Source organism: Hyaena hyaena, unplaced genomic scaffold, assembly GCF_003009895.1.
Source record: "Hyaena hyaena isolate Hyena2069 unplaced genomic scaffold, ASM300989v1 scaffold_52, whole genome shotgun sequence".
Lineage (NCBI taxonomy): Eukaryota > Metazoa > Chordata > Mammalia > Carnivora > Hyaenidae > Hyaena > Hyaena hyaena.
In genome coordinates, this window is record NW_024080684.1 from 2,732,309 (window position 1) to 2,758,966 (window position 26,658).

Genomic DNA, 26,658 nt, shown 5'->3' on the forward strand with positions numbered 1-26,658 from the left:
AGAGAAAGAAATCTGGCTTTTAGGGGTAGATTTTTATATATTGTGAAGGCAGCAAGAGCAATTTCAGGTTTCCTTAAACTGATAGAACAATGAGCTGTCACTGTATTATATTAGAAAAGAAAAAATTAAGTAGATCAGCTTTGGAAAGCCTACCTTAGAAGCAGCAAATATAATTTGAAGATATGAGTTTCAACTTAAGATATTAACATAGAAGGATTTATGCTACCCAGACTCTTACAGTAGAGATCTATATTCTATCCTTTTATAGAAACAAATGAGTCCTGGAACCACTGTGACACACCTCAAAATAAATACCTACAGAGAAAGAAATGCACTGGGGAGCCATCAAAGTATGTTTTAGCTAATCTATAAAATTAAAGTAGGAAATAAAGACAGTGTTCTTCCCATTCTCCTTTCAACTTCCCTGCTATATTCTGGCATTACAGTATACAAAACTGTATACATACACATTGAATATAACTAAGTTTCTTCCAGACTCTTATTTTCTTTTTAGCTAAATTAATACATCCTAATATGCTTCAGTAAACTCTAGTTGCGTGACAATCATGCTAAATTTGTTTTTAACATTCTTCCTCTACTTAGTTGTGCAGCCTTGCAAAGGGAAGAGTATATTAAAGCTTTTTCACTCATTATTTAGTTGCTTATTAATTTATTTGAGAATTAAAATTTTTTCATAATAATTCATCTGGAAATACTGGCTCATATAACCCTAGCTCCAGAGATCAATGCACTTGCTTATGAAGAAATAAACTGTTAAGTTGCACAACAGAGCAGGTAATGAAAGAATCTGGTTAAAAAGTTTTCTAAAAATTAATAGAGTTCATCCTATATACTTGAGTAGATTTCTAAGTACATATTTTAAAGTCCTGAAAGACATTTAACCCTAAAACTATACGTATTTAAGAAAATTCGATTTTTTGCTAATGATGAAATGAGTCCAAAATCAATGGGTCTCTAAGCTAAAACTGAGGTTTGCAGGTCTGTGTTCCTCGCTGGAGGTTCTAACAGAATCCCATTTGCTTGCCTTTTCCAGTTTCTAGAGGCTGCAAGCACTCCCTGACTCATGTCCCTTTCTCCATCTTCATGTAACCTCATCTTCACATCCTGGAATCAGGATAAGGGCATCTTTGTGGGGCCATGATTCTATCTACTGCAGAGCATCAGATTTATGTGTAAACCTGTAATATTCAAGTCAATATTCACCCTGCAAATTAAAATTCTCTATACTGTAACTATTGCTATAATTATAATAATTATTATAGTAATGAAAATGTAAAAATTTTAAAAATGATTTAAATTTGGATCAGATGAATAAACCTCCTCTCAATAAAGACATGTCAATTTCACCCAGCCTCTGACTTCCTTTTCTTTAGAATCAGTACAGTTTGAGAAACATCATTGTGTCAAGAGTTTGACCTGACAAGAGTTTGACATATTTACTTATTTAAAGATTTAATTTTTAAGGAATATCTACACCCAACATGGGGCTTGAACTCACAACCCCAAGATCAAGGGTCACATGCTCTACCAACCGAGCGAGCCAGGAGCCCTAAGAGTCTGACATGATTAGAAATTTTGTTATTTTCCCCGAATATTTTAATATCCATTTTTAAAAAATATATATGCTGAACATGCCAACAGTCCTAACCTTATAAACTGCAAATGTTACTCTGATTTTTAAACTAACCTCATAAACTAATAAGCTGCAAATATTATTCTGATCTTTAAGCTAACTTCTTTTACATATTAAAGATATATCATTTCCTTCATATAGTAGGATTGAATTGCATTTTCTAAAGTTACAGAGGAAAGCCTCTTAAGTTATCAACATAACTTTATTTTTTGTATCATAAAGGAGAATTAAAATCAACTTACTTGATGTAATAGGGCACTTTATTATGTGAAATGGATCTTTGCCACGGCAGCTGGACTGAAGCTGAAGAAACAAAGGAAGGATATTGGAAACACTGCTCACCCAAAAAGTCTTATGCCATAATGCAAAACAACTGAACACATTTTATAGCAAAATCACTCAGAACTGCTCTGGTTTTTGAGCTGGATTCCTATAATTTTGAAATCTGCTAGGCTAAATGAAGAGTGGCTTTTTAAAGATTCGTTTGAAACAAGGAAAGAAACAACATAGGTTCATTTTCTAAGACCAACTCTAACTAATTGAACCTGTTGCTAAAAATACTTTTAAAAATCAAGGTTTTGTTTTGTTTATAACCACCACAATTTAAAACTTAGTGCTATCTGGAAAATGTGCTCTGTATGTATTTTTTGATTAAGCTAAAACCAAAATTAATTTTACCTGGTATTTCCAGATTATAAACTAGATTTCTCAAGAATGAATTTTCCACATCATTAGTACCGTGTTTTACTTTGTTTCACAGGAGTAAGTATCTAGGACAGATGTCATTTAAACAAACTCATTTGGATGAATTTTAAAAAGGAAAGATTAAGAGAAACATAGGCAAAGGGTTGTAAAAAAACAAAGTAATTATCTGGATAGAAGAATCCCAAATACTTACTTTAGTCTGAAATGCACAGAATATATAGTTTCTTACTTTTATATTAGACATCACTATGATTGTGATTTTATGTTTTGTTTTACTGAGGTACTTATATATTTTTTTTACAATTCCTATTATTCCTTACTTATAAAAATATATTATTCCTACATAAGCCAATTATTTTAAGACTTATTTAAGAAGAGTTATTCATGTAAAGCTGGGGCTATTAAGGAATTTTGCTAAATGAAACAAAAATTGCAAAGAAACAAATTATCATTATTGTAACTATATCTAGACTCATTAGATTATCACTAGACTTTCATATAGCCAGTTGTCATCAATAATTTTTTTCTGAATTTCATGTCATATTAATATCTTACAAAAATAAAGCATTCTAAACTTTGCAAAGGATTTTCAAATTTATCTACCGATAAGGAGGCCAATGAATACATATTAGAACTCCATTTGATAAATGCTAAAATAAATACACGAAAATATAAAAATAAAAACTAAATACTTAGAAATGAAATAACTTGCCCCATAAATAAATGGCGAGTTCAGACATGATTTCAAGATTTCTGACCACTAGTTCGGCAATTTTTCTATTCAACAATTCTTCTCTTTATAACATGTGAGCACTCCCTTCTCCAACTATGTCCATGAAAATATAAAAGGGTGATGAAAATGTGGAACTAAGTATATTAAATCTCTCATTAGAGCCAACCTCATTTCAGTGTTGGCACCAGGCTAATAGGTCAGTTTCTATTTTGTATCTAACTAAAAAGACTCCTTTTATAACCATGGCTAAAGTCCAAGAAATGTAATAATGCCAACGATTCCAAGCAGCAAGAGATAATTATTCAATTTATTTGAATAAATTATTCAATTTATTAATTGGGATTTTGTTTATACTTCTCCATTCATTTTAATAATTGTTTTGATTTGAAAAACTTTGACCTCCTTGGACTATCAGTTCTAGATGACAAAAGGCAACATGCTCATGTTTGACAAAGTGCATGCGAGTTTTACCACATTTCATTTCCTAAGAACATGAGTTGGATTTGTATTATGGAAGCATGGTTGCTAGGTAAAAGTGCAGGGCTTCATCAACACTAAGAAGTATCTCATCCTTAGAACTAAAAAGAGAGTCACAATTATTTGTTAAATTTGTCTTTAATTTGGTCTTAGCACAGAGCTTTACATTCCATAACGTTAAGTTTAGGACATCTGATGCAGTTCACACCTAATGAAGGTACAGAAAACTTATTTACTTCATCAACAGTGATGGCATCCAAACTTTAGAAATGCATCCTGGCACCCAGTATATTCCAAGGACTACCATCACTTAAAGACAGGCTAGCTAATGGCTCAGGTGTGTGAAACAGAAAACATGTGTGGGTGGGCGGAGGCTGGAAGGGAGACAGGAGGGGGGTGTATGAGCCCTAGAGAGGTACAGGACAGAAAGGGCAGGAAATGACTAATTCAGATTCTTGAAACTGTGAAAATAGAAAACCCTGACCTTGAACTGAGGTAATGCAGATTACCAACCATGACAAAAGATTAAGGGGAAATATAAATGTAATCAATTTAGTTGGAAGACATGGTATTACTTCAGTTTTCTCTACTATTATAGATACAAAGAAGTTATCATACGTGGGAAATAAGCTTTGCCTTAAGTTTTAAACTTTCACTTACACAGAATTGAACAAACTTTTCTGACATGTTTGCCAGAGAAAATAAAAGGAAAGAATTACAGTCAGTGAAAGCACTGGTGCCAAGAATTGTGAAAGGTGCCTGTGAAACTCAGTATGTTTTCTCACTTAATTTTCAAAGTGATCAGAAAAAATAAGTAAGATTAGAGTAATTTTAAGATAAAGAAATGAACTTTCAGGGATCCACAGGTCTGATAAAAGGCAGAATTAATATTTTCATCTCAATTTTGGTGACTCTAAATCCTACATTCTATAGTTATCCAAGCAGTGAGTGAAAAATAAAGTAGGAGCTCAAATTACTTACATAAGATCTCATCAACAGTCCATAAAATTAAAAACTTCAGTTGCAGCATATTACATAAAAATCTACATATATGGTTTGGCTAAATCTGCAGTACTTGACCAGGAGAAAAGCTAAGTACGATCACAGTGAACCTAATAAACAAAAATTGCAAAGATTCATGGGGAGTTATTTATTTCTAAAGCTACAGGTGTATTTTAAATTAATAAAAGGTTTTTAAGAAAAAAAATTAGAAATCTTAAAATATAAAAAGATTTCGTTATTGTGACAATGTTCATGACCTTTGCTTATGATGCAGAAATGGTAATGAGATAATACATTAGTTACTATAGCATATGGTACAGGGCAAAACTACAGCTAAGAATGTATTCAGTTTTGCTCTGCTTCAAAGACTTTTCAATTGTGACCAGATGATTACCTTAATAACCAATAACCAGTATTATAATTAATCTTAATACTTCCTTTTATACATTTATCTTACACAAGTAAATATATTTGTAGCAAAGAATATGGCTTCTTGAGGGAAAGGGAAAGAATATGCTTATTCATTCACTTAATGGGAACAGTGAAGCTTATTAGTACTTACTAGAAAGAAAATGCTGAGACGATGGCCCAAAATCCCTATGGGCTTCCTGAAGCTGTTTAAGGCGATCATCCACAGAAACCTGCACACACACATGCAAGAAATAATTTGATTTGAACACAGGACTTCAATAATATACTTGATTTAAGTATTCTCCTAAATGATGCTACAGCCCAAGATATGATCAGTTGTATAGACTCCTCTATCTCCAGAATCAAAGTACTGGTATTCAAACAGACTTCTGGTACCAAATGACAGCAAATAATGCCAGGTACACTTCTAAGCAGTTTATACAAATAGACAGTTTTAGCCTTCACAATAACAATATTGGGCATTATTTATTATCATCACCACTTTACAGATGAGAAAACTGGGACACAAAGAGGTGTCCAAGGACCTAAAGTTAGTACCTGAGAGCACTGGTATCCATACCCAGCTCATCTGGTGCCAGGATCTATTGCTTTCCTATTCCTCTCTATTGCCTTGAAAGCAGTAAAGCGCTAAAGCATCCAATGTCATGATGTAGCCATGTGGCCAGTGGCTACTCATTTCTTTTTTTTAAGGCAGGTGGTAAAAAGTGCCACAGGGAGCAATTGGTGGGGAAGAAGGCTAATACTCCGAGGGAGGGGCACCTGGGTGGCTCAGTTGTTTAAGCGTCAGTGCAGAGTCTGCTTGGGATTCTGTTTCTCCCTTTCCCTGCCCCTTCCCCGCTTGCACTCTCTCTCAAAATAAATAAATAAAGAAACTTTAAAAAATAATAAAATAAAATACTCCAAGGGGGGAAAAAACAGATGAAGACAGACAGAAAGGCAGGTAGATGACAGAGAGACAGAATTAGATGAGAGATTCATAGATAGATAGAAATAGATGGAGAGTGAAAGGATATAGGACTATGGAATGCCTCATTTGCCTCTAAGTTTGTGTCCCATCATCTTGATGTGGGAGTATTCAAGTACGTACCAGCCAATTAGTGACTGTCTGTTTCTGTCCTCACAGTTAGCTCTCTGTTATGAAAATGCAGAGAATTGGTATACCGAGAAACTACATGCAAATCAGTAACAACTGCACACAGCCTACTGACACTTCCATTTTCTTTTCCCTGGTCCTGGTCTATGTAGTGCTAGTCAGCTATTCCACTTAGATCGTCGATCTTATTTTCAGCGGCCTTTAAATGAAACGTGTATATCTCTGGCTCACTGGGCAGCTCGTGTTTCTCCTGTTAGCTATTTAAATTACATTAGCAAGTCTTCGTTCATTAAGGTCAAAAAGCATTCAAACACCACACTCTACGTTCAGGAGAAGAGAAGATGCTGGTCCTGAAACGTAGCGACGTTGCTGCCAGATAGATTCGTTCCCCTCTTATTCAACCAGCAACTCACATCCGAACTGTAGCAGTTACAAGATTCAGAGATAAGGATAAGGGAATACATATCTCTTTCAAGCATAATGTATTCCTTGACTTCTATTTTTTAAACATTTTTAATGTTTTATTTATTTCTGACAGAGAGAGAGAGAGACAGAGACAGAGAGAGCGTGAGCAGGGGAGGGTCAGAGAGAGAGAGGGAGACACAGAATCCGAAACAGGGTCCAGGCTCTGAGCAAGCTGTCAGCACTGAGCCCAAAGCGGGACTCGACCCCATAAACTGTGAGATCATGCTCTGAGCCAAAGTCGGACGCTTAACGAACTGAGCCATCCAGGCGCCCCTGTATTCCTTGACTTCTAATCACTCGAGACAGTGATAATAGAAATGGAAGGCCATCAGGATGGACCATAGGAATACATACCTGCATGAAGGTAATGAATTAGGGAAATGGAGCAGAAAAAAAAAAAGAGTAAAAGTCAAACACTTCTGTGTTCCACTCACCAGAAAAGCATGTATGAGTTTAACAGATCGTGCCTTACTAATCCCAGATTATGAACACTCTTTTCAAACACAGAAAAGTCCATATAATTCTATCCACTCATTTCTTATGTCTTGAATTTCATGAAGAACATACCAACCACTGGGTATTTCAATGTTTTGGTTAATTCAGGTAACCTACTACGCTGTAAAATATTGTATCTTTAAAATAAAAATGATTTCATTTACCACCTCAAATCACACATTTATCTCATTAAATATTGCATTTTAGGCCCAAAAGATAAAGAGAAATAAGAGTTGTTTTTTTTCAATATTCCACTTAAATTATCCTGCTAGTTTTCAGGGGAACAAAAGTGATCATTATGACTCCTAGGAACTGGCCATTGAACAGGACAGAGCTCTGCAAAGGCTGTGCCAAAGAACGACTGATTGGCATGTACAGTGCCTCGCAAATGCTGACATCTAGTAATATTACAGAGTTCTTCTGGGTGTGGCTCTATTAAATCTGGGATGAGCAAGTAATATCCAGAGTCCTAGAAATAACTGCATTGGAGCAGCAAAGACCTAAGAGCTCAAAGTAAACACCACAACAGTATAAATGTGCTTAGCTGGAAAAGATGAACAAGAGATCTACATGGCAAATCATGGAAGAAGGATGGAGATTTCTTAACTTTTCAAAAGAAAAATAATACACAACTAAAGTAAGAAAAATGACCCCTTCCTATGCCATTATGGGAACATGTTTCTGGGACCTACCATAGGTTTCAATTGCATTGATTTATTTGACCCTTTGCAGTTTTCTACAAATATCATATGAATAGTACATCATAAAATTAGGTTAAAACCTATATTCATAAATAAATGAGGTCTCTGGGTTCAAGATATGGAAAGACAAATACCTGATGATATTATATGCTACAAATCTGTTATCAAATACAACCAATAAAGACAGAGAAGATGAGTGTGTGGTAGAATAAGGAGACTGGGTTTGAGGACCAACTAGGGTATAAAGCTGGATTATGAAGAGGCATAAGCTGATACCTGCAAAAGTTTCCATCGCATATTAAGGTCATCTAGCTGGCGAGACATCTTTAAAGATGGGTGTAGGTCAAGTGGTGACAGCTGACTGGATAAATCATTCACTGTTTTAACTTTTAAGTTGATTGGTGCAATTTCTTCTCTAAATGCCTGGAGGAATAAAAACAAAAATGATGTTCCTGGAAAAGAATATAATGGAAGGTAGTATTTTGAACTTTCCTTCAAAGAAAATGGGAAGATCAGCTGAGAACCCACTGATGACAGTTGACAGCTGGGTCTTTAGCAGTTGGGAGTCATCCTTTATAACCTGGAGAATCAAAACAGGTGCACAAAGAGAAAAACTAGAATGCAAACTCACTGAAATAATCACGTGTTTCCTACAAATCTACCATTTTATGTAAGTTCATCTGAGAATGTTTGCCATTATTATCCACTTTCTGAATTTATAGTCTTAATTCTACCTTCAATTTCCTTTCATATTTTCCATCTTCATTTCCATTTAAAATTAAGTTAGACAGTGGCCAGTGAGAACAACTTTCCTAACAACAAAACCTATGACTATTATATACTCAAGGGGTAAGTTTTGATCCTTCCAAAATCATCGATGATCGCTATGGTGAGAGGAGGAGCAGGAAGAGAAGGGTCCCTAAGAAAAGAGGTAAAGGAGGCTTAGTGACAAATGCCACCTCTGGGCACAGTACAGAGAGATGCTACAGGTGGGGGTGGAGGATGTATATGAAGAGAGGAAGAAAAAAACAAGATATTTTGGGCCAGTGACAGTAATTTGTCCCATAAGAGCTAACAGAATAATGAAAACAACAGTTTTCTCCATTCTCGTGCCATAATTCTGCCTGCCTCTATGTTCATGTTTTTCCAACAAAGTCTTTGCCTGGATCTAATTCATGCTTTAAAAGACGCAACTCAGGTGCCCCACCCATCCATCCTAATTCAGGGAAGATTTCTCTGAGGCTCTTCTCTCATCATTCTTGGCTGGAAGCCCCTCTACATATTCTGCAGTGTTCTCTCTGCCTTCTTGAACCCAGTCAGGACTTTCAGCTAGCACACATCCAAACACACAGACTGGGTTTTATAAGTGGGAGCCACTCTGATTCTTTGGTGCTATACAGACCAGTTGTTACGTATTTTAAATATCATATCATTCCTTATTAGAGCTCTTAGTACATCCATATACTTGATGTCCCTCAAGAATAGAAGCTTCTTGACAACAAGCACTCTCTAGTATTCAGTGCAAAGTCTGCAATTTAAGAGGGGAGAATTTACTTCTATTGATGAAGGCAAGATTAAGCCAATATACAACTGAGAACTGAACTGAGATACTAAAAGAGAATGGTATATTGTTATTTCTTTAGTATGTCACAAAATCAGAGTTAATCACATACCAAATTGAGCTTATATGTATTAGATGTGAACAGACAGTTGGTACCAGTCCTCAAGTTACATCACTTCTACCATCCCACCCCTTAAGAGATAAGCATGTGTCTACAACTCTCCTTTCTTCTTCCTTTTCACCCATACCAAGTTTGGTTAATAAAACATTATATATCAGAGTGCTCTGAAGACCATGACTTTTTACTAGAATACTACAGTATTAATCTGGCTTCCCCATTATGCTTATAAAAAGACAGCCTCTTTAACCATTTCCTTTCTCTCTTCTCTCTTCATACCAAACTTTCTCTTTTCCAAAACCAGTTACCCTATATAATTTCCCCCTTATATAACATGTGTAGGCTAAAAATATTCATTATAGTTGCTAAAAACCAAAATAGTATTACAAATATAGCTTTACTTTAAAAAGGAAATTCATTTTAGGTAAATCAGAGAATATTTTTTCATGTTTCAAAATTCTTGAACGTGCTCAGAAGCCATGAGAAGAAACTCAAGATGGAAAGTCAGAAGAACAGACTCAGAGCCCAGAGTCAGCATAAAAGGTACACACATAGGGGGTGGCAGGGTATAAAAGACATGTGAAACAGTGAACATGTAAGTCAATGTGTGTAAAGTAAGAAATATTGCCAGAACCCTAAAGGTGTCAACATTTCAAAATCAGGCAGAAGAAGGGAAGCTCACAAAGGCATCTCAGTTGCTGTAAAGTGGAAGGAAGAGGCTTTTAGACTTGTGATCAGTCTTCTCCATGGCTGCAGGCGTTGGTCTTTCATGGATGACAGAATATGTACACAGATACACGAATACAGATCAATGAGAAAAGCAGTTATATGATAACAGATGCTTTCTAGGTCTAAAGAATGAACCACTAACATGGAAGCTTGGGACAGACAGAAGTGGGGTTAAGGTAGGGAAAGAGAAGGTTTCCGTTGGGACTTGGAAGAGATCTGAGTTCCTTCAGATTCAGTGTAACAATAACCACAGAACTCAAATCTTTCATGGTTTCTTCAGTTGTATTTTAACATTATACCTTAATATTCTCTCCCAGATTACTTGGGAGGACTCAAGAATTTTAATCAGCTTTTTAAATCAATGTCTTTGTATTTTGTAGGTATCAAAGATTAAAAATGAAATGCTAGAGGGGTGCCTGGGTGGCTCAGTCAGTTGAGCATCTCATGGTTCATGGGTTCGAGTCACACCTTGGGCTCTGTGCTGACAGCTCAGAGGCTGGAGCCTGCTTCTGACTCTGTGTCTCCCTCTCTTTCTGCCCATTGCCTCTTCATGCTCTGTCTCTTTCTCTCAAAAAATAAATAAACATTAAAAAATTTTTTAAAGAATAGTTAAAAAAAATGAAATGTTAGAAAGTGTTCTTAGGTTTCTATAACTTCAAATAATAAAAATAATAACAGCTTTTATGTTTTTGAACAGCCTTTTAGTTTAAAAGATGGAAAAATGTTTCAAAATTAGATTCTATCTTCAAGACAGATTTTAAAAATCTTACAGCGAATCAAGGAGTTTTCATCTTTCCTCTGTAACAGTAATGTTTTTCTCTTACAAGCTACACATGAAAATATTAAAAGACTTTGACCAACAAGGTCATTGGGTTTTGTTTTTGTGGTTTAGTGTTTTATGGCAGTAAGGAATCTTTCTACTAATAAAGTTTATCTTTTGCTTTTTAAGAGCTTCCAAATTAAGGAGCTTGAAGTAGAGCAAGTTTTAAATGGTTGCAGATCTGCTGTGTGTTCTAGTATTAAGAACCAATGTATCGTGTGTGCCTGCACTTTCCTATAGGAAAATAAAAGCTGATGTGGTCTTCTTTGCTATAAAAACAGAAACATCTGCTTGTATTAAAGGTGCTCCAGCCTGCTGGCAGATGTGGGGTGGGGGGGTGGGGAGGAGGAAGCCTTCTCCTGTTGGAAGTGGTATATATGGCAAATAAGAATGATTAAGGATAATTTTAGGGCATTAAGGTTATTTGATTACCCCCAAAGATTTTGTTTTCCAGTCGCATTGACATATTTAATAATATTTAGCAACTTATTTTCATCTGCCAACAGCTTCAGGAGGATTTGCAGTATAGGTTGGAATACATTTAAAGCATCCCAAACTTTGAATCCATTTTGTTTGGTTTGATGAGGCTTGAGTTTTATATTCTTTTTTCCTAATAAGATGTTAAAATATTTTAATCCACAGTTTATTCTTTTCTGTTAAATATTAATTATATTTTTCCTGGCTTTCCACTTAAGCAGAGAATTGAACAAAAGAATTTGGATGGAGAAGTGGGTAACTTCTTTAATCAAATGGGATTAACAACTCCCAACTTTTAGGCCTTTATCAACTTTTAGGCCAGATACAATTTTCATTTTTCCTTCAACACTAGTCATCCTGAATTAAAACTTCATACTTTCAAATCAAATGGGTAAATTCTTGCTCCAACCAAGAGCCATTTTTGTAGTCCAGAAAAAATATGCTGTTTATAAACTACTGACTTCAAGATTTCCAGTGTTAAAAAAAAAAAAAATTTTAAATTGCAAGCGTGTAACTTCTAAAGAACCTATACTGAAAGGCTGTATTTACAGTTCATTATTTTAAACTCAGATTCATCTGGCTTTCAGGACACCAGAGCTGTCAAAGGAAGCCTGCTTAATTCACAAGAGTCCTGCACATTTATGCATACTTATAATGAAAGGTGGGAGACACTAATGCTTTTTGAGTTGTGAAATTTTTTAAGTTTAAAATTCAATATGTAATTTTCAAAAGCACTGAATTCAAAGAGCTGATCAGAGTTGTGCTTAATTACATTAATATAAGTGAGGTTTCTACAATGAAAGAAAAGAGCAAGTAAGAAACTATGGAAACTCTACCACTTACTAGCTGTGTGCGCTTGAGCAATGTCTGCAGTGCTGCCATTTTTTGAAGTTTATCTATTTTGAGAGAGAGAGAGAGAGAGAGAGAGAGAAGGAACATGAGCTTGAGCAGGGAAAGGGCAGAGAAGGAGGGAGGAGAGAGAATCCCAAGCAGAGAATCTGAGCTGTCAGTGCAGAGCCCAACATGGGGCTCAAACTTACAAACTGTGAGATCATTACCTGAGCCAAAATCAAGAGTCGGACCCTTAACTGACTGAGTCACCCAGGCACCCCTACAGTTCTGACTTTTGTAAAATGGGCTTAACACTACCTATCTCTCGGTTGGTGTGAGGATTAAAAGAGCTGTCAATGTACACTGGCTAAGAACAGCTCCTGGCACACAGAAAGCCTCAATTAAAGCTAGCCATTATTATTCCTATGTCTAGATATACATATATTTACATAATATATGTACATAATCAGGTTGCATATTCAGTTCATTTCCTTGACCCTTCACTTTCCTATTTAGCCACATGCATAAAACAAAGGGAAAATGTTATCCAATGTCTGTGAACAAAACATAAATATCTTTTGCAACAAAAATCACATTCACAATATTGACACTGTCAATCTTAACACCTTCCGATTTTTTATTGGTTCATTCTTTGATTTGATTCATGACTATCTAGCATATAGTTTACTAGGCTGCCATAAACCCTACTACTGTGTGTCTCTTACTGCCTAAATTCTATTAACTTTTTTTTCTGGATATGTTCTAGAATATGGGACCCAAAGGGGTTCTAGAACACAGATCTATCATCCTTAATTTTGGGCAATTCCTGACCACAAACAAAGTTTATAATTAAACTAATCCTTCCATAAGACACTCAGACAGGGAGATAAAGTTTTTACGTAAGAGTCCTCAGTATATTTTTGATGAAATCTCTAAATCCAGCTACCAATTTACAGGAACTACAGAGTAGAGAGGAACCTGCCCAAGGGCACCATGTGGATGCCATGCTGAAAAAGCCAGGCTGTGAGAAATACTATAACACAAACAATTCAGCTTCTTAGACAAATACATTGCAAAACAAACAAACAAAAAGGATAGAGGGGAGATCAAGAGATTAAAAGGGACTTCACAATATTTCTTTAAAAAAATACATCAGTGTTTAGAGACACAGAGTTGGATAAAAAAAAGTATAAAGAGGAATAAAGGTAAATTATTGTGCAAGTCTCATTAATTACCAGTTTGGTTGGGAGGGGGATGTGATGGTGAGGGGCATATGGAAAACATCTGCTGTGTGACTGAAAAGCTCCATATCCTGATTTGGTGGAATTGTAATGGGGTTGGCTTCATAAACTCTCTCATAACAGGTTTATATGTGGCTCTCTGTGTTATACTTAACAATAAAACATTTCTTCAAATCTTTTATCTGAGACAGGGATGCTGACCATGGTTTTTTCAATGTGGTCCTGCAGCGAGTCGATGAGTAAGTCACCTACGGGCTTCCAGCCGTTTCGTACAGCCTCTACCTCCTTCATGTCAACATCCAGGTCATCCATGGCACCCTGCAGATCTCTGAGCTTCTCCAGTGCCTTGTCCACTTGCTTTTGCCAATTGCTAGTGACAGCGTTTAGACTTTCCCACTTCTCTTTGACTTCAGAGGACTGTTTGCGCATGGCCTTGGCAATCTTTTGGGCCCGCTCCTCAGGAGTCAATTCTGTAATTGGAAAAAAAAAAAAAAAAAGAATATTTGGAAGCTTGATCAATAGCCAAGTGTGACCACTGCCTTTTGAAGGGGTGCTAGTAGGTGCATGGAGACACAGTTTACACAAGCCAGGGGAAGAAAAAGTTTCTCCGTATTCCTTCTACTGATTCCCAGCTACTTCTCAAAAGGAGAAAAAGTTAGAGTAACAAGTGGGTTTGGTGACTTTTGAATTTTAATATATTTACAAACCTTGAAATGTTACACCAAAAAATAAAACTATCCTTCTTTAGCATATATTTAGTTTTATAAAATCCGAAGGTAGTCTTTCATTTCACTGTCCTAAATAAAAATGGGACATATAAGTAGGAGAGAACTAGCTTTAAGCTATGAGGAAAGACTGAGAAAATAAGATTAATTTATCATGTTCCTTAAAAAAATAACTGAAGACAAATAATGTATCTTTGATACTTCATCACTGCTGAATCTGTTTGACAGTTCATCTTTAATACAGGGCACTTTCTGTAGCCCAGACGTGTAGCATGTCCACAAACATGTCAAGAGGAAGACAGCAAAATTTCAAGGATCATCTCAAATATTTCGGATACAGCAAGAAGGCTTCCAAGATGTCTGAAATGAAGTCAGACCTTCGACAGGAAAGGAGAGGCATAATGCAAGGCCCTGCCATACGACAGGGGCAGGAAGAAAGAGGAAGAATCTAGAAGACAAGCAAAAGATACAGACAGAAATGAAAGTTAAGTTCAAAGACAACTGTCAGAAACACAGAGATGAGAAAGCTGACAAGAGCAGAGGAATCTGATGAACATGGAGCAGACACCCTTAGATCAGGTCAGACAGACCTCCAGCTTAACACTCCAGGGCCTCAGTTCTCTCATTACCCAAGGGTATCCCCTTTCTTTTCTTTCCCCTTAAAATTTGTTTAATGTTTATTTTTGAGGGGGTGGGGGGAGCCGTCAGCAGAGCCTGATGCAGGGCTTGAACTCGTGTACTGTGAGACGGTGACCTGAGCCGAAGTCAGAAGTCTAACTGACTGAGCCACCCAAGTGCTCAGTGTCCCCTTTTTTACCTCTCTGTTCTGAGGATTGTCCTGTTCGTCCACTAAAAACAGAGGGCAGTCATAAACATACAATCAAGGTAAACTATAAACTAATTTAAGATATAAAGATATATAATTTATTCTTCTTTGTAATAACATCCTATCTTTTGCTATCAATCTCATTAGCAACTCTACTTCAAAATATTTCAAAAATGAATGGGTGTTCATCAAACCTCCGGGTAACATGAACTAAAGCAAGCTCTCCTAAACTCTAACTTTCATATGCAACATAAATTTGTCCCCCTGTCTTTCTAAAAAAAAAATTTTTTTTTTATAGTTTATTTATTTTTGAGACAGAGAGAGACAGAGCATGAGTGAGGGAGGGGCAGAGAGAGAGGAAGACACAGAATCTGAAACAGGCTCCAGGCTCTGAGCTAGCTGTCAGCACAGAGCCCAATGCGGGGCTCTAACCCATGAACCATGAGATCCGACCCGAGCCAAAGTCGGATGCTTAACCAACTGAGCCACCCAGGCGCACCCCCCTCCCCCGTCTTTCTTTAGTATTATTTAAAAGTCTAGTGCAAGGGGATAGAACACATATTTTTATCTACCTAAATTTCCAGAAAATTCTAGACATCAATATTTAGACTTAAAAGCAGCTGTAATAAATGCCTGGGAACCAAATGGACCATGAAGAGTTCAGCAGCCACAGAACTCGGAGTTGCATTGCTGAAGTGCTAGAGGCTATAGAGTTCTGAATAATCTCTTCGCAACTGAATTGATTACAATGAGATTCTGGGTTACGATAGGTAGATAGACTGAACCCACCAGTAAGCGATAAATAAGGAAAACAAGTGAATCAAACACCCAGCTTCTAGGAAAGCTTGAGCTGTGATACAGTCCAGTCCAACAATACTGGAGGAAAGATACACCATTAGACAAACTATTTAAATCCTTAAGCAGAAAATGAGAAATACCTAACACTTAAATGTAATATATTTTGTTGATATAAACATAAAATGTTTCTGTTTTGTTTATATACTTACATATACATAATATAAAATATGTAAAACAAATACGCGCTATTTCTGTGAGATGAAAAAAAATTTTTAATAGCCCCATGAGAAAGGGAGTGGTAATTTTTATGATGGTAACACCTGTGTTTGTTAATAAGTCACTTGGGCTTTTCCAAAGACCTATTTTAAGCCCCTGTGTTTCACTGGCTTCTGTAAAAGAAAAAGATACAGTACTAATTTCAGAACAGACAACTTAATTGTGATGATTTTTCCCTGAATAAAGAAAAAACGGTTTCTGAGTCAGTCAGCGAGTCACCTGGCAGGGAGATAGGCAGCTTCTTTGTCCTGTGACAAAACACCCAACATGGCTGGGACATTTTTGTATTCACTTAATGTAAAATCTTTTGATTGAGCAGCCCTTTTGTGGTATTTATTATATAATCCCTACTCAAACAGCTACTCACACGGAAAGAAAAACTCTATGCTCAATTCCCCATCTGTTTGCCAGAAAGGATACATGTTAACTGATCACGAGTCAGAATAAAAGTGCCTCTTATTACAGTACTGATCTCCTTTGAATGCACCCTTTAAAAGAAGAACAGAGGGAGGTGCAAAACAAAACACAAACCTTCCAGAAGGTTTGTGAAACAGGTAATAAGCAGCAACATATGAAGTATTAAGTTTTGACAACGTAGAGAAGAGAAAAACAATTTAAAACAGCAAACAAAAAAGGCATAAACGATGAAAATAATAAAGGCATTTATCATTACATTAAAAAAATCCTCTAGTTATTTAAAAATCAAAGGACCACATTTCCTTCAAAACTTATGAAGAGATTTTTTTTGCCATAAATTTTAAGACCCTTATGCAGGAGTAGAGAATTTACTGGATACTGGACCCAGGGGTTCAGGATTCAGGGGACATAGGAGAACCCCCTATTTGCTTGCCTGTTTGTTTTTTAAATACTGAACCCCAGGGGCCCTACCCCAGAATATTAAAAGATTCACAGTTAGTTGGTCAAGGGTGAAGGGCAGTGTGGATATATTTTAAAAGCTCCCCCGATGACTGTAATGTGCTTCCAGGACAAAGCACCGCCAGCTTCTTGGCTCACAAATTGATTTCTCTGGTCCCTGCTGCTGAAACTGGAGTATTTCCACTCTGGTGAGTTGGTATGTCATTCCCACGCAGCGCAGGGCCACTAAATACTGAAGGCTGGAGAGCAAATGAAGCTCAGAGATAAGAGGGTAATCTAATTTGCATTTGAAAAGGCGGTAATAGAGGCTAATCTGGGAGACTGAGGAAACAGCAGGATAAAACCAAATAAATTTACTGACAATTTTCAGACCAGAAGCGCTTTTTCTGTCACTTTCCTATTCCCTGTAGAGTGTGTGTGTGTGTGTGTGTGCGCGTGCGTGCGTGCACGTAAGTGCTTCTCTATGGATTTCTTTGAGGGGCAACACTCTTGTTTCTCCATTCTCTTCCTCTGACAGGCTTTCCCAATGAACTGACCAAATGTGGAATTATAGTTACTTTCTATATATTATATATTTATACATAATATACAATAGATTACTTATAATCTATTATAAATACATCATTTATAAATATTTATAAATATAAATTATAAATTTACTATATTAAATAAAATTATATTATACATATTATATTAATTTCCTATTTGTGTAATTTTAAATGGTGATTTCTTTATAACTATCTTTTAGGGCACAATTGATAACTGTCTTTTTGGAAGAAGAAAGAAGAAAAAGAAGAAAAAAGACAAGAGAAAGCAATGATCAATCCTCAATTCTTCTCTCTTGTCCAATGATCTCTATTCTTCGACTATGCAAATTAATTGGTGGCATTTATAGCACACTGCTTCTACTGCACAGAGAGAAAGACTGGCCCTGGTCCTCTGCAATGTGTGGGGAAAAAAGCTGGTCCAAGAGCAGAGACAGGGATTTGGGACCAGCTCTGCCCCCCATCTTGCCCTTTGCTCCTGGGTGAGCTAAATAACCCTACTCATCTCATTTGTATTGAGTGGGAATCCTATTTTCTCATGCTGGGAAAATATTTTATACCAAGGGCTTTCAGAGGTCTAAAATTCAATTCTCTAAAAAAGCCAAAGCCACCATGTATCTCAAAAAAATCTTAATAGCAGAAGGGAAAACAATCTCCTTATGTGCTTATACAAAAACATTTTGCTTTAAAAAAAGTTAAAGTATATGTTTCTTCTATGAAATAATATAGAACTCTATTAAGATCAGCCCAGGTGTTTTAAATAAAGGTTTTCTACATTTATTGTATTTTGTTGCTCAATATGAAACTGGAATTTATAATCTCCATTGTAACTTTTTATTTGTAGGTTCTAAAGCCTTATGTCATGCATGTTTTATTTCTTTCCATCTTAATTTACCAGTACCCACTCTAGAGACCAGTAGGCCTTCTAGATGTAATTAGTGAGCCGAGTGGGGCTCGATGGAACGATTTAGCTTTACTCTTTACTGTGCGTACTCAACTTTATAACTTCAAGTGGAAATCTTCTTATGTATCTTTCCTTCCTCCTCCCCACACCCATATAAAGCACTTACAAAAAAGGTTTTTACTGTGACAGAGAAGGATAAACCTCACAAAGTTATTTCAAGTATGGCAATTCCAAATATCTTACTTGTACACTTTGGTGGGTTTTTTTTTTTGTATGTATTTATAATCTTCTTGTTGTATTTCACCAAGCGATGAAAAGAAAATATTAAGACCAGCAAATATAGAAAAGTAGCATTTTCACTTCTTGACAATCTAGTGCAAGAAAAATTAGGAGATCATATGCCAATTCCAACACTAACAAGTTATATAATCATAAATATACTCCTTCTCTTTTTTAATTTCAGTTAATAACTATAAAGTTACTAGCACATGCCTGGCACACTGGAGGGCCTCAACACAGGTTAATTTCTCTTATGATTGCTTTTATAATTTTATTACTAAGTCTGGGAGATATAGACATCCCCAGGGATTTTCACATAAGAAACCAAGAATTAGCCAATAAGAATTCACAGGTAAAAACAAAGCATCCCCATATCTCTAGAGACTCAACCTGACTTGCTCTTACTATCCTTCTCCTGACCTGCCCTCCATTTTCTCTCTCTCTCTCCCCTTCATGATCAAAAGATGCTTCTGATTAAAATAATGGGAAATATTTTCTCTCCTACATTTTCTGATTACATGATTAAGATTAACTTAATCTCTGATGATCAGTGTTTAAGAGGACTCCACCCTCTTCCTATTTTGTATGATGATAACAATCATTATGAACTAGATTACAAGTACATCATCAAGGGCCATCAGCTGATTACTGTAATATTTCTAATTATGTTCATTTGATACATTATAAGAGTGACAATAGTAAGAGGTTACTCAGACTAGATTAACCTGCTCATGTGTAGCCCAAATCTTTTAAGAACATGATAAAGAGGATATGTACCCATCCATGCTGTCAAGGGACTTCTCAAACCCTCAAGGGAACAAAAAAGGACACTAAACAGATGTATTTAGAGAAAGGCAAGAACTCCAAAGTATAGAGCTTTAGGAAGTATCTTTCACAAACACCCATATGCAAGGTAGTAAGAGAGAGAAGGAGCATGGAGAGGAAAACAGAAATGCAGCACACTGCGGAGGGAGAGAAATGGTACTTTTGATCAGAAGTTAATGGAGGTAGAACCAGAGTCTGGATACTTTTAAGTTTTACTCCTCCTATAAAGTGGGCCAAAGCAAATAAACCCAGCATAGACTTGAGGAAGAAGTAAGGACAGATCATTAAGAAAAGTAACCTCCAAGGAAAAGAGCAGGAATAGCACAGACACCCTGGAACAGACCTGGCTAAGCAACCTGAGATCCAGCTTTCAATTTCCTGTAACTGAATATTTCCTGAATTTCCTCACACTGGTGGCTGTTTTGTAATCTCTGCAAGTCATTTTTGTGTGCTGGACAGCAGCAGACAGGTCACTGCGGGGAGGGGGTGGAACTGAGAAGAAGAGAAGCTGGGAATGTAAAATCCAGGAGGGGCAGGATGTGTTTTCTTCACTGTTGTATCCTCGGTATTTAAAATACTTAGCCATTCTTGCAAAAGAAGTTAGGTAGGTCTTATGTTTATCTACTGCCATAATAAGTGAGGAGTTTAACTGGAGAGAAGACTTTATGCCTTTGCTAGCATTAAACTTTTAAAAAAATGGCAAACCCTTGGTGTGTCTGGGAGGCTTAGTCAGTTAAGCTTCTGACTCCTGATTTTGGCTCAGGTCATGATCTCACTTGTTCACGGGATTGAGCCCGGCACGGGGTTCTGTGCTTGGAGTCTGCTTGGGATACTCAATCTCTCTCTCTCTCTCTCTCTCTGACCCTCCTGCATGCACTCTTTCTCTCTCTCAAAATATATAAAATAAACTTAAAAAAAATGGCAAACACTCTAATTCACTCTTAAAGATTCCAGCTTTTGAGAGGAACAACAGAAACAGTAAAATAAGTATGCTACCCCATTAAAAGAGTTTAGTAGCCTCCTATTCTTTATATTTAAAAGGGTAACATCCCAGATGTTGATTTTAAGGAAATATATACATGTAAAAATACTGCCATCTTTTTTATGAGGCAAATGTAATTTATGGATGGTTGCGATAGTGATTAGAGAAGCTAACAGATGGTGAACAATGAATTTAAAATGTTGTGCCCATCAAACTAACCTTTGTTATCATATAATTCTTCATCAAGAATGTTGATTTGTTTATTCAAATTGGATTTCATTACTATGGTATTCATTATCATGCAAAAAAGTTTTTGAAATTTTTACCCAATCAGTGGGCTTATTCAGCCGACTCATATATTTTAGAAAAGCTGAAGGCTAGATTGATTACATCCATCCATACATTATAGAACTTTAATTTGGGAAGGATCACATTGCTGCTCTGTAGTTAAGAACACTGGAAAAGAAAGAAACATTATATTTTTCTGTGTTTTTTCATGCATTACAACATTACTAATCTAATTTGGACTTGAGAAGCTAATTAAATTATTGTCTTGGTCTATAAGCCTGAAAGCTATTATTTATCCTTCAAGTTTTTATATGAAAATTAAAAAGACAAGTCTAATATTGCCTAACCACCTTCTCCCTTGATGCTAGGAAATCAGTGAACTGCTATGTCATTCTATTAAGCACAGTGGTATTTTAGTAAAGAAAAAGCAACAGTAAAGGGAAAAGTAGAGAGTTACAAACGCATTGACTATTGTATGAAATTGCTTTAAAGTAGAATATAGAAAATCATTTCACTGAACTGCTGGAAGCACTTATGATTATGGGGTAATGAGAGTATACTATGGTGGTTACGTACACCAAGTCTGGTGAGTGACAAGCCCAACATGACACTTCGATGCTGTCACGAGTGACAGTGTGCTTCCAAACCTTTCAGAGTCTTTGTTTTCTCATCTGTCAAATGGGTGAGTACTCACACCTCAATGAGTTGGTTTTTTTTTTAATGTTTATTTGTGTGTGAGTGAGAGACAGAGACAGAGCACAAGTGGGGGAGGGGCAGAGAGAGAGCGAGACACAGAATCTGAAGCAGGCTCCAGGCTCCAAGTTGTTAAGCACAGAGCCCGACGTGGGGCTCGAACTCACAAACCGGGAGATCATGACCTGAGCTGAAGTCAGGCACTCAACTGATTGAGCCATCCAGGCACTCCCCGCTTTTTTTTTTTCTCAATGAGTTGTTGTGAGGATTAAAGGAAATAAGACATGTGAGGCACCTCACACTGTGATCAATGTTGCCTGACCAACGTTTGCTAACATTTACCTCCCTCTATGCACATCTATGTTTACTAACATTTCCCTCCCTCCCTTCTTGGGCACTGGTTGTTCCTCCATCTAATATTATATTTATAGCAGGGGTACCCAATCCCAGCAGACCCTGAGCTCCACCTTACTCAAGCTGAGCCCATCGGAACCCTACCCTGAAAGATTACCCCTAAAATTAAGAATTATCCCCTAAAGAAGGGCTGTCCCTCCCTGGCATCAGGTCACGAGGTATACGGTTACAGGAAAACTAAGAAAATTAAAACTGTTAGGGAGAGACAGAAAGGAAGACATAGAGAAAGGCTTCTGCCTGGTACTCCAGTCCCTGTGGCCAGCTGTGACCTTGCCCTTCTGGTAGTTTGGCTACTGGGGCTGATACATTCCCCCTTGTGCCTATGCTTCTGGAAGTTGGGTCTTTGCCATTTACAATAACTAGGATTCTAATTAATAAAGCTGTTATTAGGAAAACAAAAATGCCCTGGGAAAAAACACCCATTAGTTTTACTAGCCTAATTACTTAGGTTATAACGTGTAATTTGGTCTCATTTTATGAGATGCAAGGAAATAATTACTGCCATTTTTTTATGTAAACTTAAGTTATACATGTTAGGAATCCATGTAAAAGTAACTTGTACTAAACTATATGATAATTTCACATTTTCACTCATTTAATGATCATGAAACTTTATTTGCACATTTGCTAATACTGGCATAAAATGGACTGACATAGTGGACTAAAAATGTCATTTATTGTTTCTTTATTACATCATATATAAGATTTCACACAGGAGAAAAATATTCCTAATAATAGACTTTCTAAAATATGATGAAACTCTTAAAAATTAAAAGAAAACAGAATGCCTAGAATTAAAATCTTAATTATTAGTAAATATAAATAGCCAGTTGTCGTAGACCAAAGAGGAAAAATATTAATCCATACATACTTCTTTATCTGAAAAAATGATTAACCATTAATAACAAGTATAAGCATACACAATTATACAAAGTACACATACAAAGTGCAGAAAAAGTACAATTAACTAATAGCTCTCTTTTTTCTAGGACTTTCATTTAAATGAAACAAAATCAACTAATCAAGTATGCCAGGCTAAAAAAGAAATAATGTTCAGACAGCCTGGAATAAAATAATAGTTGTAGTAATAGTAATGCCTTGACTGAAATAATTTTTAAAGACTCATGGGGAAATTGATGAATAAAAATACTTAAACGTGAAAAGCTGTGAAGAGGAAAAGAGCTTTTCTCTACCACATATACAATAAACAGTACAACTTTCTAAACACTTTTAGAGGTGAACTATCCTATAAAAGTTTTATTTAGCAATTGATACCATAACCTCAAATCATAAAATATGTATATGTGTGCGTGCATGTGCACCAACATCTCTATGCAGCATGGAGAGAGGGATGTTGATGTGAAAGCTCTCACTCCCCTGTGAGAACCTGACCTTTACCCTGAACTGTAGGTGACAAATAGGTGAGAAGGCATGTGTATCCCTGATTACCTCAAGAGGTCTGGGGGCTGAAGCGGGCTAAGGCTGACTGTGGCTGAGCCTGAGTTTCACATGAATTGAAAGCTGGGACTGAGAACAGAGGGTAAGGAGAGGCTAGGAGAATACGGGAGAAGTCAAAAAACAGCTGTACAGGGTAAAGAGGCTCCAGACACTGAAAGTGGAGGAGACAGGTCCCTGACCAATGAGCAGAGAGAGGAGATAAAAATGAAGAGATGCAGTCAAAGCCAGCTAAAACACTCACTGCAGGTTAGGAAAGGTCACCAACATAGTAGCTTCGTGCTCTCTTCTTGGATCTACCCTACATTAGCTGGTGACCTTGTTCAGCACCACAGTATTTTCTTGGCCTTTGGGTTTTTACTGAGAAAAAAAGAAAGAAAGAAAAAGGCATACTGCTGTATCTGCCTGCTTCTTTGGGATAGTTAGAATATGAAAGTGGTTTGGGAAGTACAAAAAATGATGCAAAGGACGACAAGAGGTTTACTGTTCTATTGTTCTACCTTTTAACAGATATAAACCAGGTAACTATAATCAGATGAAAAATAATTCAATTGTGTTAAAAGGAAAAGTACTGTATTGACACGATACAGATTAAATCGGATTGAACAGTTTCATATTGTTTAAACCAGACAAGGGCAAACTGACAAAGTTGTGAACTTTGTAAAATTTCTATAATTATTCAGATGATTTTAGTTCAATTAAAATTATATTTACTTAATAACCATTTGTAAGGGGAATGAGTTATTCTGAGCAGTGGTCCAGACAGCTACACTTTACCTTTTTAGCTATTTTTACAGTTACCATTTTAAAAGGAAATATACTAAAATACAGCATAAATTCCTCTGCCTTTTCTTTTTTTTTTTTTTTAAATTTTTTTAATGTTTTATTTATTTCTAGGAGAGAGAGACAGCGTGAGCAGGGGAGGGTCAGAGAGAGAGGGAGTCACAGACTGAAACAGGCTCCAGGCTCCGAGCTGGCAGTCAGCACAGGGCCCGACGTGGGGCTCGAACCCACGAACCGCGAGATCATGACCTAAGCGAAAGTCGGACGCTTAACCGACTAAGCCACCCAGGCGCCCCTCTCTGCCTTTTCTTAACTGAATTATATTCTGTCTTCAAAAATAAACCATAATTCATAGCTTCAGCTTTCTTTTATTGTACAAAGCCCCAAAGACTATTGTGTTTTGCTTTATTTTAGAAGGCTCATATATCCTTTTATAATTTCTTTCTCCTCATTGCTGTCACTGCAGGCAGTCATTGCTCACCTTCACCCTTTTCCCTGTACTGTCATTTCCATTAGCCACATACCCACAATTCACTGGGAAACAAGTGAAACCAGTTTCAACAGTGTCTAAAGTAAGAGCGAGTATCTCTGAGAGAGCAGCTTTTCCATGAGCAAAACTAAGGATCTTCACTGTATTTGCTATATAGTATCTATCTTGACTGCACAGATAATTTTGCATACTCTTTCAATTCACAGTAAGTGAGAAAGGTTGCTACGCAAGGGAAGGGCTGAGCTCTGGATACAGATGCTGGAACCGCAGTCAGAGATCATGGAGAGGTCCTGGGAGAGAGCTAGGAGAGGAAAGGACCCAGGAAGACATTGAGCCTTCACTGACTGGGACAGGATGAGCAGGGGCTGGGTGGGTAAACAAGGAAGGAGTCAGAAATCAGGTAAGACAGAAAAAAAAAAAACCCTACAAAACAAAACCAAAAACCAAACAGGACTGTAAGCAACAGGATAACGGCAAGGAAGTCCACTACCTGCAGAACATCACTTGTAGTTTGGTGTCAAATGGACATCAGTTTGGGGTGGAGACAGCGATGAGATGCTCCCACACAGGAAAACTGAGGTGCAGCCTGTGGGCCAGATGAAGGAGCTCAGATACTGTTACAGGGGCTACTGGTGGTTTTTAAACCAGGGGAGCAAATGCCAGTTCTGAGTTTCATATATATCACTGTAGTGTCTATGTTGAGGCAGAGATAACAATTAAAAAACAACTAACAATAGGGGCACCTGGGTGGCTCAGTCACTTGAGCATCTGACTTTGGCTCAGGTCATGATCTCCCAGTTCGTGAGTTCAAGTCCTGCATCAGGCTCTCTGCAGAGCCCACTTGGGACCCTCTGTCCCTGTCTCTCTCTGCCCCTTCCCCACTTGTACAAGCACTGTCTCCCTCTCTCTCTCAAATATAAGTAAACATTTTAAAACAAAAAAGAAAACAGTCCTAACAAAAAAATGGCAAGGGCTTTAAAGTAAGGCACTAATATTAAAAATGACTTTTAAATATTTAAAATGTACATCTTTGAAAAATGGTAAGAGAGTAGACCTTAACAGTTCTCTTCAAAAGGAAATATAATTTGTAACTGTGAGTGGTGATGGATATTAGCTAGACTTATTGCAGTGAGGGTTTCACAATATGTACACATATCAAATCATTAGGTTGTGTACAACACACAATGTTGTATGTCAATTATATACCCCCTCCAAAACTGGGGGAAAATGGAAATATCTAGCAGAGCATACCTGATGAGATTCTTTATCAGCAACTTATCCTTTAGTGGAAATAATCACTTCTTTTAAATAGCATTTATCAATTAATAGAAGAGACGCCTGAGAATAACTCATACCTGTGATACACAGCACTCAAGTAAAATGCCACAGGTTACCAGTCAGACAGACAGACAGACACACAGACACACACACACACACACACCCCACTGTAAGATAATTGATAATAGAAAAAAAAGAAAAAGAAAAAAGAACTGGAAGAAGGAAAGGCATTTAGAAAAGAAAAACCATGCAGAGAAGTATTTTCTGAACTAGTTACTTAAAAGTAAAGAAATGGATCCATTTTGAAGTGTCCCTATGGCACAGTCCACACAGAATATTAAATAGAATAAAAAATCATTCTACCGTCCCTACTCTATCCCCTCCAACAGTGAGTACTTCAGGGAGCATCACACACAATAACTAATGTTCCAATGCTCTCTATTTCTGATAGCAGCTCTATTTAATTCATGGTGAACAGCAAAAGTATAAAAGCTATTTTGGATAATTTTCTTTCATTTACTTTTAACAGCAGGTAACATCAACTAGCATTGCAGAAAACAATATCGGGAAAGAAAGAAAGTATAAAAGTTGCTAATCATAAAAACTAAGCCACAAGAAAATCATAAAGTAGTTTAACTTTATCATCAGTTTAGATGACTTTTTCTCCTGCCCCCAATATAGTATGGG

The 26,658-nt window shown here is 36.7% G+C and overlaps 1 protein-coding gene across 5 annotated transcripts in view; it reads right to left on the reverse strand.

The window, feature by feature from the left end:
- Window positions 1-26,658, reverse strand: part of UTRN (utrophin) — a 576,845-nt gene that overhangs the window by 91,072 nt on the left and 459,115 nt on the right. For all 5 annotated transcript variants that reach the window (XM_039230877.1, XM_039230878.1, XM_039230879.1 and 2 more), the window contains 4 exons: window positions 13,736-14,004; window positions 8,034-8,180; window positions 5,134-5,212; window positions 1,897-1,957 (listed from right to left, as the gene is read on the reverse strand). In XM_039230877.1, coding sequence (XP_039086808.1) covers window positions 1,897-1,957; window positions 5,134-5,212; window positions 8,034-8,180; window positions 13,736-14,004 — 556 coding nt within the window. The remainder of the gene's footprint in view (window positions 1-1,896; window positions 1,958-5,133; window positions 5,213-8,033; window positions 8,181-13,735; window positions 14,005-26,658) is intronic.